Below are 12681 nucleotides of genomic sequence, written 5' to 3'. Positions count from 1 at the left end.
AGTGCTTGTCAAATATCACTCGGCCCCGCCGAAATATGGTCCAAAATACCGCAGTTCATGCACAGCAAGCTTTAGAACTCCAATTATCCGCCACCTTATCCCTCGCTGAGGCTCCAAAAAATCTTGTCGGCCACATGAAAAGTTAATCTGCAGTCCACAACCTTTTTCAGATTAAGTAACATATACCTATGAGGTACAATTAGCAGTTCATCTTGCTACTTCCTCCCACATGTGCATCCTTAGATCGCCAATGAGTCGATCTAGGTCAGTCGCGAACCCACTCATCACGTATCCCATTAGGACACGACAGCTCGAGAAGGAACGCTAATGCATATATACCTACTTCCTTTTTTTGCTAGTAATACTAATACTAATGATTAATACTAGGATGAAGCTCATATCATTTTCTTTGTTCAATTAACCGTACTTATTCGAAATAATACCATATTTATTACCAGTGGCGCGGATGCATTAGCACGAGTTCTCGCCCAAGTTGTCGTGGTAGGGTACATACCGCTATCGAGACGAGCACTATTCATAGGACTAGCCTCATCATTTTCTGTGCTACCTACAGAATACATGCGATGCATCAGGCTACAGGGGCTAGGCATTGCTTCTGTGACATACACATCACACTCCAATTAGTACTGTAGCCATAGCGACAGCCTTAGATAGCCAGTGTACCCTTGTCTAGCCCGCCTTCACTTTGGCTGCCATTCGGGTTCGTCAAGACTGGGCTATAGACATCGGCTATAGACATCAACCTTGCTAAAATCCTCCTCCTCTGCGGCCTCGGCCTACAATACGTTTTTTTAAATTCAAATCCTCTGCAGGCTATCAGAGATGGTGACGGATAACCCGCCTGATGTTCCCTCGCAGGTCTCCAAACGAGCCCTCCTCATCGCAAGTCCATCCGGTGCATTAAAAGGCCTAGAACTCGATGTCATGTTAGTCAACGACTTGCTAGAAATACATAGCTTTAAAACTTCTCTCTGTATTGTTTTTTTCTTTCTTTTTCGCAAATTGAGAAGACATACTGAATAGCTAGGAAAGGTTGATTTCAGACGTTCAGCAAAATGATACAGTTCTCATCTACAATTCGGGACGCTCTCTAAGGATTAGAGCTCCGCAAAGCCCAACCCAACCCACAGCCCATTAGCCCCCATTAATAGCCCATTCAGGGGGTTCAACTAGTGTCTTGTAATCGCTGTATTCTGACCCTTCTGCTAATTAGATAGAGTTCAAATTTATAATTTATAATAATAGACACGGAGTATATAAGTGTATATTCTAGTTATAAACAAAATTCGACTAGTAGAGGTCCAAAAAAGGATGATATATATTTTGATATTAGATATTTCGGATTCATACGGTTCTAAGTTGACCTCTATAATTCAAACCCTATCTCAATAACGCGTTTTTTTAACGTTTTTAGACGTGATATAGAGAGATAAGTAGTAATTAATTCTGAATCATTTAAAATAATAAATTATTACCTTTAGGTGAAGGCTTAGAAACGGGAGTAAAACGAAGGGTAATTTTAAAACTCTTAAAAGGGGGTTCAACTTTACTTGGCATCTAAATTCTCCGCATGTTTATACTGTTTGGGGCCCATTAACCTACAGTGGGCTTCTACCTTAGGCCCATAGCCCATCGCTGGACCCGAGGCGGGGCCCAAAACCCAGCCCATTTGCGGGTTGGGCTTGGGCTTTGTGGGCTCTGTGGAGGCCTACTAAGGATCAAACCAAGGCGAGGCGTTACCGGTTCAGTGTGCACATTCAGCGGCACATAATACTATTCAAGTTTAGAATAGTTAGTTAGTCAGTGGTGTTTAACTTATTTAGATAATTAGGCTAAATAGGGCCAAGAGACAAACGAATCAAAAAAAGAACAAAAACATACAACAGTGAGGATTCGCTGGTGGTCACCCACCCAACTACTAACTCACCGGCGTGTGGCTTGAGTACGGCTGAGCGGACGGGAAGCCCTATTTTCCACACCCTATGGTCGTATGTATTTCGTTACTTGTAATAAAGAATCATAATGTAAAGGATTAAAAATGGTTGAGGGTTGGTGTGTGCGACCCGGGTGGATGAGGGTGAGTGCGCTATAGGCAGGGTGAGTATCACCCTCCGCTGTGGCCGTCGCATTAACCCTCTCAGCTGAGCAGAAGTGGAATATTATTGACAAGTATACTACCTCCATAGGTCAGCTTACTGCTGTTGGTCCCTGGATATGTAAAACCAGGCCTAGAGATTAATATCTACCTTGGAGCTTGAGGTATATTCTTTGATTCAAGTTTCCGATACTCAATACAGCTGATAGTCCTAAGGGCTATAAAACTATTTTCAAAGCTAGTACCCTTAGTGACGCTTGACGCCACCTTGTAAACCATTTCAGGAAAGTAGGATAATTCATTATAATATATAATGTAGGAGATCTGACCCCGGATACTAAAGGTCTTCAGATAACAGAGACTGCTTTAGGAAGTAAAAATGTCTACAAATATATGTATCGAAGGACAGAATCGTATGAGGAGACCTATATCAAGAAACCTCTTTAACTTAAAATGGGCCCGATATGCTCTCTTTGCGCGCATGACCTAGGAAATACATATAAATAACACCAATATCTCTTGAATTCCCAAATCACTGAATCCGTTCTACAACCAGCTCAAATGGAGTTTCCGGTACTCCATGTAACACTTCTTCCACCATAGCTGATTGGAATTTGCCCTGCAAAGCGTGGATCTTCAACATGATTGTCTCCAAATCCCCGACAAGAAGCCGCGTCTTTTCCTCTCCAACGATGCTGCTGTCAAACATGAGACGCACATCCAGTGCCTCTAGCGCCCTCTCCTGAAGTACTAGGGATATATCTATTGATAGTGCAATTCCGTCATTATTTAGCACCGAGAGCTCCTGTCTGAGCAGTCCCATCTTAGCCGTAGGCTGCTCTGTGTATGGATCATACGGATGAACAACGACCTGAGGCGCGCCGTGACAAGCATCGTGCGCATCGGAATGCAAACGCGCAACCTCTTCCAGGTCAACGTGCTCGAAGGGTGTTGGTTGTCGGGCCTGGTATTGGACATGTGAAAGGTAATCGTGCAGGGTGCTTTGTTCCTTGTGATTGATACGCACTGGAACCCTTGTGACTGTGGGACCGATCAGATCCTCAGTAAGTGGAAGGGAGCGACCGATAGAGATCAAGTCGAGGATGGTGTCTGGGACTTGAAGCTGCTTATGGAGTGCCAGCCCGAGGGCGGCATAGACCATGATAGCAGGTGTGGTGGAGCTACCTGTCGCCATTGGTGCTGGGAGTGAGATGCGATGACGTATGATACTGTCGGTATTGGAGCCCTCATATGATGGGGCTAAGGATGAAGTCTTCGCCCCAAGAAGATATTTGCTCCAGAAATCAAGTGCAAGGCTCTGATTCTGTTGTTGGATGGCTTTCACAAAATAGTTGAATCCAACAATGGTAGTTTCCGACATACTTTGAATATTACCTTGATCCGCTGAACCAAGATATTGTCGCTGGAGTAATTCACAGACTTTTGTTAACGACCAAGCGTCGTATACAGCGTGGTGGAATTTCAGGACAAAGTACCGCCGCGACTCGTATGATACTATCGAAGCGCGGAGTAGTGGCTGCCCGTTTGTGAATTGGCGCTCACGAGAAGCGATGAAAAATTCATCTAGGGACACTCCAGAAACGTGCTGTACTGTGTGTGGCTCGCTCAGAACGGCCTGCAAATGCCGACCGCTGTGGGCGAAAATACGTGTGCGCAAGATAGCGTGCAAAGAGACGACAGCCTGCCATGCCTGTTCGAGCCGGACCTCGTTGACCTCTGAAGATAGTTCGAAAGTATTGTGTAGCCAGTACGCCTCAGAATGTGTTGCAGTCCTTTTTATCATTGAACGTTGGATGGGCGTGCATGGGTAGATGTCAACAATCTCGTTAGTCCGTACCCCACAAACGGAGGCAGCTTTGGAAATGAGCGCATCTAGCCCATCTGCTGCATAATCTGTTGGTAGCAGGGAGAATGCGTCGATCTCGGAAACAGCGTTGAGAAGATCCGCCGGAGATCTTTCTTCTATGGCGCTTGCGAGTTTGCCCAGACGGGGATGGTCGTACACATCTTGGACAGATAGGGGAGTACCAGCGGCATGTGCCAGGGAAGCTAATTTCATAGCCGCGATTGAATCGCCACCGCATTCAAAGAAATCAGCTTCAATACCAAATTCATCTGACTGAAGCATCAGCACAGAGCTCCAGAGCGAATGAAGAAGCTTCTCTATCCGGCTCTGCGGTGGCAGTACCTCTCTATGCGACGAGAGGGAGAAACGTGCCAACTCAGAAATATCCAAGTTTCTAGCAAGGGCGCCTAGAAGCTTTCGATCCATCTTTGCTGATGCGCTCAGTGGCATGCTTGTCAAAGGGACAAAGAAACTAGGAATCATGTGGCTTGACAGCCGCGAGGCGAGTTGCTCTCGGAGAGAGCTGGTACGTTCTTGGAAGGCTAGAAGTCCTCCGTCGTCGGTCAAAACAGCAGGATTGCTCCGATCCTGTGGCTGGTCCGCCGGGGTGCAGCTAATGAACGCGATGAGACGGGAGCCAGTGAGCTCGTCGGGGATCTTGACCATTTCCACGGCAACTTCAAGGTGGTTGTCACCTAGAGCTAGGCGAATTGTATTTTCCACATCACCAACTTCCACACGCTGGCCATGCACTTTCACTTGTCCATCCTTGCGGCCAAGGAATTGCAAACGACCGTCAGGCAAGAATCGAGCCAAGTCACCGAGTTTGTAGATGCGCTGGCGGTGACCCGGTGGTAGACAAGGTAGACTCTTTGGGAATGCGGCCTCTGTTTTCGCTGGGTTTTTGTAATACCCAGCTGCCACGTTAGGTCCCTCAACAACAAGCTCACCAATTGTACCAACGGGCATCAGACGACTGCTGTCCTCTGGGTCCACGATCCACGTAGCACACCCAACAGACCATCCAACATCCGAGCCATCGTCAGTCACCGTGAAGTGAGGGTGCGCATGGCACCAGATTGAAGTTTCTGCGGGCCCAAAACTGTTAATCAGGTGCAAACGTGGGGACCAAGTCTGGACGTTTGTCACTGTCGCTGTTTCGCCACCAAAAACAAGTGTCTTGAGGGTTGGTACTTGATCAGGGTGAAGCAGTGAGGCCACACTGGGAGTGAGGAAGGCCCAGTCAACCTGCATTCGCTCCATGGCTCCGGAAAGGTCATTCATACGTTCATTGTCAGACGGAATACATACTGTAGCTCCTTGGCTGAGCGACGTGAATATCTCTCCCATGCTGACATCCGAGGTATAGGCCGTGAACTGAAGATTTCGGGAGCCTTTGCGATAGCACAACACCTCCCCATGGCCCTTGATGCTACTACAGAAGGCGAGATGGTCAATCATGATTGCCTTCGGTTTCCCTGTGCTGCCACTAGTAAACAGCAGGAAGGCGATGTGTTGTGGAGTGATTGAACTGGCACAATTTTCACCCTCGAGGTGTTGGACAGAGGAACCAACACAGTAGTATCTTGGAGTAATATCATAGGCTAGTGACTCGAATTGTTCACTGCATAGAATAAAATCGGCATCAATATCCTCAACGAGCGACTTCAAATGATCTGCTGCATGTGCTGGATTTAGAGCTGCATTCGTTGCACCAATCTTCAAAACAGCCAACATTGCGACCACAGTCCAAATACTCTTCTCAAACAGTAGAGGGACCCGGATTCCAGCGCGTAGACCACATGATGTCCAGAGATATCCTGCAAGTCGGTCGGAGAATTCATCAAGCTGCCGGTATGTGAGTGATCCCTCCCAAGAGACCAATGCTTCTGCGTCTGGCTGCTGGTTTACCTGAGCATTGAAGAGATTCTGAACCAGGGCTTCAGTTGGCTTAGGAATGGTTGCGTTCCACGAGAGGATTTCGTCCCTCTCCCCTTGGGGAACCAGGTCCAATTCCTGAAGAAGTTGTGTTTGGGATGCCTCACAAAGTTGATGCACCACATGTGCGAGTTGTTCCAGGAATCTTTCGGCTTGGCGTGGAGCAACAACTCGGTCATCATGGGTCATGTGAAGATGAAGCTCATTCTGAGAAATGGTTGCCTCAAGCACTAATGCAGTGCTGAGGAAGCCATTGGCTAGCCCTGACACATCGACGTAGCGCAGAGCAAAGTCGTCACTGTTCCACTCCTGGGAAGGCTGATCCACTTGGACCACTAAGAGGCTTTGAGTGTCAATGGTCGCCAAAGCACCACGATTATACTGCTTTATATTCTGGAGACCTTCTTGCTCATGGGCTAGCATCTCGGCTCCTTCCGCCTGGACAGTAGCAAGAATTTCGTGTATTGTTGACTGACGTTCCAGGCGAACCCGAACAGGGACTGTAGCCAGCGTTGGGCCTGCAACTGTTGCTGCCGAAGATTGACCAGAAGTACGTCCATACACCGTGGATGGGAAAACGACGTTCTCCGAATGAGAGTAAGCTCCAAGGAGAATGGCAAATGCTGTGCGCATAATGGTGCTAGGGGTGAAATTTCGCTGATCCCCAGCAGGGAACTGTGCTGTCAGCTGCCTGACGGAGGCGGGCTTAGGCCTGAAGTCAGGGGATGGAAGCTCTGGCCATGACGGCCGGTCAGAATCCCACACGTAGCGTTGCCAAAAACGTTGGCTCTCCTCGTTGTTGCGGTTCTTTAAGTTGATGTTCACAAACACACGATACGGAGTTGTCTCTAGCGCGGGAAGACCGAGATAGCACCGACGGAGGGCAGTAAAGAGAAGGCCCAGCATCCAACCATCGTAGATGGCATGGTGGGCAGTCATGACGAAATATTGCTTCTTATCACCCGTATCTGTGAAGGCAGCAAGCCGCAACATACGATCTCCAAGCTGCATATAATCTCGACGGTCAAGCTTGAGATATTCGGAGAGACGGCGAGCACGAACCCATCGCGTCCGCCCCTTGACGACCGCCTGCATCAATTGAGAGGTTCCATTGCTTTGGTGCCATTGGAAGAAGCGTGACCGCAATATGGGCCATTCCTCCAGCAGGGATGCCCAGGCAGACTCGAAGCGAGAACGATCAATGTTGATGGGCAGCTCGTGCACCATTTGTGCGACATACGTTCCTCGTGAGTCTTGGGACGCAGCGAGCAAGCCCTCCTGGAGTGGCGTGCAGGGATAAATATCTTCGATTTGAGCTGCGTCAACTCCTAGTTGCGTGGAGGCAGACCGAACTGCACTGGCAACCATATCCCCATCTCCAAGTGCGGAGAAAGGTGCGACATCCGGGAGTGCATTTGATTCGTCGACAGCTGAGGTGTCATCTAAAATAGCACATTGGGCCATGTCTCGGAGGATCGGATTTTGGAACACCTGTTCAACGGTAATCCGCACATTCTCCTTCCGGGCAAACGAGACTAGCCTCATCGCGGATAGTGAGTCTCCCCCGACACGGAAAAAGCTGTTCTGCCGATCGACTTCGACGTGCCAGCCTAGGGCGCTCGACCATAATCTGGCGAGAATTGTTTCCATGGCTGTGCTCGGAGCCTCCCGTGATTGCACTTCGACCATCAGGCGACTCAACTCCTCGGCTGAAACAGATGATGCGATATTCTTCAACACGCGACGATCTGTCTTTGCCGAGGCAGTCAAAGGCATCTGACGAAGTGGAACAAATCCAGCGGGCACCATATGCCGGGGCAAGATTCCAATGAGTGCACTCTCCAAGCCATGCAGAGTCTGGCAAATGTGGTCAGACTTGTCCGCCAGCAGGTTTAAGACACCCCCTTGGCTCTCAGGAAGTACATCAGGTTCTTTAGGAGCAATGAAAGCCGCTAAGATAGGCGGGGAACCAACAGGCCGAGGATGGACAATGTCTACCGCCACTAGCATATCGCCGTCGGAAAAATATTTGCGAATCTGATGCTCAATCTCACCTAGTTCAATACGCAATCCCCTGAGTTTGACTTGGTGATCACGACGACCAAGGAACTGCACCATTCCATTTGGAAGGTAGCGGGCGAGGTCCCCGGATCGATATAGTCTCATCGATCCTCGGTCTGGCGGCATCCATGCCGGATCATGAACAAAAGTGGCATTTGTCTTAATGGGGTCGTTTAGATAGCCTTGCGCAACATTAGGGCCCTCAACAAGCATCTCGCCGACAGCTCCGATAGGAAGCAATCGATGATGGTCGGTAGGATCAGTTATCCAAGTTGCACAACCAACTCCGAAGCCGATATTGCTGCCAAGGTCATCAAGTGCGACTTTACGCGGGATACAATGCGTCCAAATAGAACACTCGGCAGGACCAAAACTATTGATCAAATGCAATGCTGGGGCCCAGGTCTGGAAGTTCTCAGGTGATGCCGTTTCGCCCCCAAATACCATGGTGCGGAGGGCTGGGACCTCACTGGGGACCAACAACGCTGCCACACTGGGTGTGAAAAAGGCCCAATTTACATTAAGATACCTCATTGCACCAGCAAGGTTGTTCTTACGGTCCCAGTCTGAGGGTACACAGACACAGGACCCAACCGCAAGAGAGGTAAATATTTCTCCAATACTTACATCTGACGTGTAAGCTGTGAATTGGAAATTGCGAGATCCAGGACCCGTAGAAAAGCGAAGAAGTTCCGAGTGGCCTCGAATGCTACTTGAGAATGCTTGGTGGGGGATCAGGATACCCTTGGGCATACCCGTAGATCCGGATGTGAACAGAACGAATGCCGTGTTTTGCGCCGAGACAGGTTCTTCATCACTGAGACGCCGCTGAAGTGGCTGCTTTGATAGGTTCTTTAAAGTTTGTTCATCAATCATAACGGCACGTTGAGCAACCTGGGCAGCCAGGATGTGGTTTTCACGGCTACAGAGAATAGTGCACTTTCCCATGCCACTAATGAGACCTTGTAATCGGTCTTTAGGATGAGCTGGATCTAATGCGACGCTCGAGCCCCCAGCTTTTAGGATGGCAAGCATGGCAATGATTGCAAGCCCGCACTTTTCAAAAAGAAGAGGGACATAACATCCTGGTCCCACACCTAGCGAACGAAGAAATCTAGCGAGTCTCTCTGCCGCATTATCAAGTTGCGAAAATGTCCATTCACCATCACGGGCGCAGATAGCTGGGGAGGATGGCTGGGAGTTTACCTGTGCCTCAAATAGTTCGTGAACGCAGCACGCTCGAGGTGCAGGGACGGTGTTCCACGATAGAATTTCCTCCAAATGGTCCTCAGGCACATGGTGGATGCTTCTGACAGTGGAGGTATGGTTAAATGTGGACATTTGGCGTAGAATGTTTTCATAGTGAGACATGAGACGTCGTACTTGGACTGCTTTCAAGACGAAAGGATCATAACTCATGCGGACACTCACTCCGTTGCTTAACGGGGCTACCTCGACTGCTAGAGCAAAGTTGTAAATGTGAGGGGAAGAACCAGCAATGCCTTTTCCCGCAACAGTCGACACAGAGGCTGTTCTAAATGCTCCAGAGTGCTGATTGGTGCCATTATCGTCTGGGGTGGACTTTAAAACCAAGAGATTCTGAAAATTGCATGCAGTGGCACAGGATTCGTCAATTTCACGAATCATAGAGATATCATACTGCGCATGATCGATGAGTGCTTCCGTCCGTTCTTCGACTATCCGAATCAAGTCATTGATTCGCATATCGGGACTTTCAAACACAATGCGCTGTGGAATGGCCGAGAAGGTTGGTCCCATGACCGTTCGGCTATTGCCATACGTGCTGTTCACACCAATTCCAAATACTACGTCATTAGAATCATAGTATTGGTTGAGAGTGAGTGCCCAAGCCAGCTGGAGCAGAGTTGCACTTGGGGCAGGGCTTTCAACTCCCGACCCAATTGCAGGCAAAGGAATGGTTTTATGCATTGTATCCGTCGTGAGTGGAGCATGGGTGGCTGGGACTTGGGGGAAGGAAGGGGCGTGACAGTCCTCCAATGCTTCAGCCCAGAACATCTTTGACGGTTCATTAAGGGAATTTAATGCACCCTCAATCCAACTAGTGAATGGCATAATTTCCAAATCATGGGTATTTTGACCTCCGATCTCCTGTAGAAAACGAAGCATGGGTTGTGTGGTCGATGGCTCGAAGATGGAGCGGTGGGCAGTGAGAACAATTTCCCGTATTCCATCTCCAGACTGCTTGCGAATGAGAGCAAAGCGTGAAAGCTGCTGGCCGCCGCTAAAGGGAAGTTCGCGATCTGCAGACAAACACTGTTGTACATCCGCCCATTCACTCCATTGGATGGATTCGTTGACAACTGCCTGCAACATACGCAGTTCACGCTTGTTCGATGAGGTGGCTTCCTTAGGACTATGAAAGAATCGAGTCCTCAACACAGGCATCCTACGGTAAAGGTTGTTCCATGCATGGAGAATGTCTGTTTCACTCTGGCCCTCGCGGGGAGTGAAAACGATGTGGGATTTGTAAGCTGTGGGATGTCGCAAAGAGACCATCATCATTCTGGTCTGTGCTGGTGTGCATGGGTAAACATCATCTACAATACTCTCAGAAACGCCGCACTCGACAGCAGCGTGATTTCGAATTTCATGCGCAGGCGAGGAAATGAGCGTGAAAGGTCTTGGAACCATTTCCAGTGGTATTAAAGGCCCACTACCCAGCGATGAGCGGGGATCGATAGGTACGCTTTCAATCTCGCTCATTCTCCTATCTGGATGAGTTGTGAACAGCCGAAGTACCTTTTTCAGTTGTGCGGCGACCTGAATGACCTTTTCACGGTGGATGACCAGACTGTCATACGACAAACGGAGTCGGAGCTTAGAACCACCCCCTAAGACAAAGGGCTCCAGTACCAGAGCGTAATCGAGTGGTTCGACCTTGCCTGGCTCCACAGGTGTCAACAAGTTGCTGCCGCGCCCAGCATCGGCCACCTGAACGTTGACCAAAGTTCGGAAACTGCAAGCCCGAATACCGGCTGGGCCCAGTTTCTGGATATTTGCCAGACCTGCCTGCTCAAAGGCATTGATATGGACCGCCTGGACGCTAACATTCTGTAAAAACTCGGTAACAGTTGACTCGCGATTCAAACGCACCCGCATGGGCGAAGTTGCGATTGCAGGTCCGACAATATCGGCGCATTGTGGCACAGCTGCATACCGGCCTCCGTTGGTAACCCCAAACACGACATCCTCCGAATTCTCATAACACCCCAATAGAAATGCCCAAGCGGCACGGATGCGATTCGCCATTGTGAAGCCAAAGTTTGTGCCAACGTACGGGAAAGAGATCTCATACTGAGCATCTGTGCGAAATACTGGTGGCGCATCCGTTGCGGCAAAGGGGAATATCGACGCAGGACAATCATCCACCTGCTCCGTCCAGAAGGGCATGCATTCGGGACTTTTGCGGACTTCTATGCTATGGGCGACAAATAATGCAAAGCTGGGGGGTGCTGGGAGTGATTCCTCCCCGGATGCAAGATCGGCGATATGACGCTCTACGAGTGCTATACTCGACATGTCGTATGTCGCATGGTGTGCATACCATAGCACGTATGGTCGATCGCAATCCTCGCTGACGATCACCAAAAACTTTGTGAGAGGACGACCCACCGTCATGGCAGGCTTGTGGTCTTCGAGGCAAAGTTCTGAAATGGAAGTTACTCGAATAATATCAATCGCGGCCGGTGGTGGGAGGACGGCCTGCATAAAGCTGTGTTCTTCCGATGTCACCATTGCAGTTCGCAGAATAGGCAGCTTCTGCACCACTCGCAGCAATAAATCCGTGAGCCATACCGGGTCTACGGGGTGGACGCTCTGAAAGAGCCACGCAGACACATATACACCCGGTACACTAATGGACCGAGCCATGAGGCCAGCCTGCAATGCGGTCGTCGGATACATATCCTCAATTTCCTCTGGAGAAATGCCGCACTGCTCTGCGGCCAACTGCCGAACCAAAGATACATCACTATCAATGAGGGCAAATGGAGATAGAGCGCTCAAAGGTTCCTCCCATGGACCGGGCTCCCCGCAAGACATGAGAGATACCATGTCAGAGAATGTGGGCGCTGTGAAGATCTGTCCGCGAGTGATCTGCATTCCTTGTGATGCGGCTGCCCTCACCAGCTCTGCCGCTGCCAGTGAGTCGCCACCCAGTTCGAAAAAGTGTGCATCTTGATCTATGTCCTCAACGTCGATATCCAAAATATCTGCCCAAATCTCTCGCAGAACACTCAATTGTTGCTCATCCGGACTTCCAGTATGTTCTTCCTTGCAATTATTCGCTTTCGGGTGGTCGATGGCGCTGCAATGGCCCATCTTGGCATGATCATAGCTCGCCATATATGTAGAGTAGTAAATATAGTTTCCGATAATTTTTAGGTCTTGATATTGTGAGCTAGATGATGTACTTCGCTAGGCAGTACTTACAAGACAATGATCCGGCAACTTTACACATGATCACCTGGATTTGGGGTCATGATAATACCCTTTCGATAGAGCCAAGTTGCTTGCATCCATCGAGATGTCCATAGACCCACGTTTATTTGTGTAGTGGTGCCACTGTTTATGCATAAACCCCTTTGCCAAAAGGTGGACACACCGGGTGTGACCATTATGATGATCTGCATACCTCACTCTTGTTCAATTCATTCAA

General features: G+C 49.2%; 1 protein-coding gene across 1 annotated transcript; it reads right to left on the bottom strand.

Annotated features, from left to right (window-relative positions):
* Positions 1-2648: 2648 nt before the first annotated feature.
* Positions 2649-12344, bottom strand: N7479_009433 (AMP-dependent synthetase/ligase; the record flags this gene model as incomplete). Its single annotated transcript, XM_057257126.1, has 1 exon — positions 2649-12344. The coding sequence occupies one exon, from the start codon at positions 12342-12344 to the stop codon at positions 2649-2651; it is 9696 nt and encodes a 3231-aa protein (XP_057104584.1).
* Positions 12345-12681: the final 337 nt, after the last annotated feature.

Source organism: Penicillium vulpinum (genome assembly GCF_028829585.1).
Source record: "Penicillium vulpinum strain IBT 29486 chromosome Unknown utg000004l_segment0_segment0, whole genome shotgun sequence".
Lineage (NCBI taxonomy): Eukaryota > Fungi > Ascomycota > Eurotiomycetes > Eurotiales > Aspergillaceae > Penicillium > Penicillium vulpinum.
The sequence above is the reverse complement of the archived record's forward strand: the minus strand, read 5'-3'. Positions and strand labels throughout refer to the sequence as shown.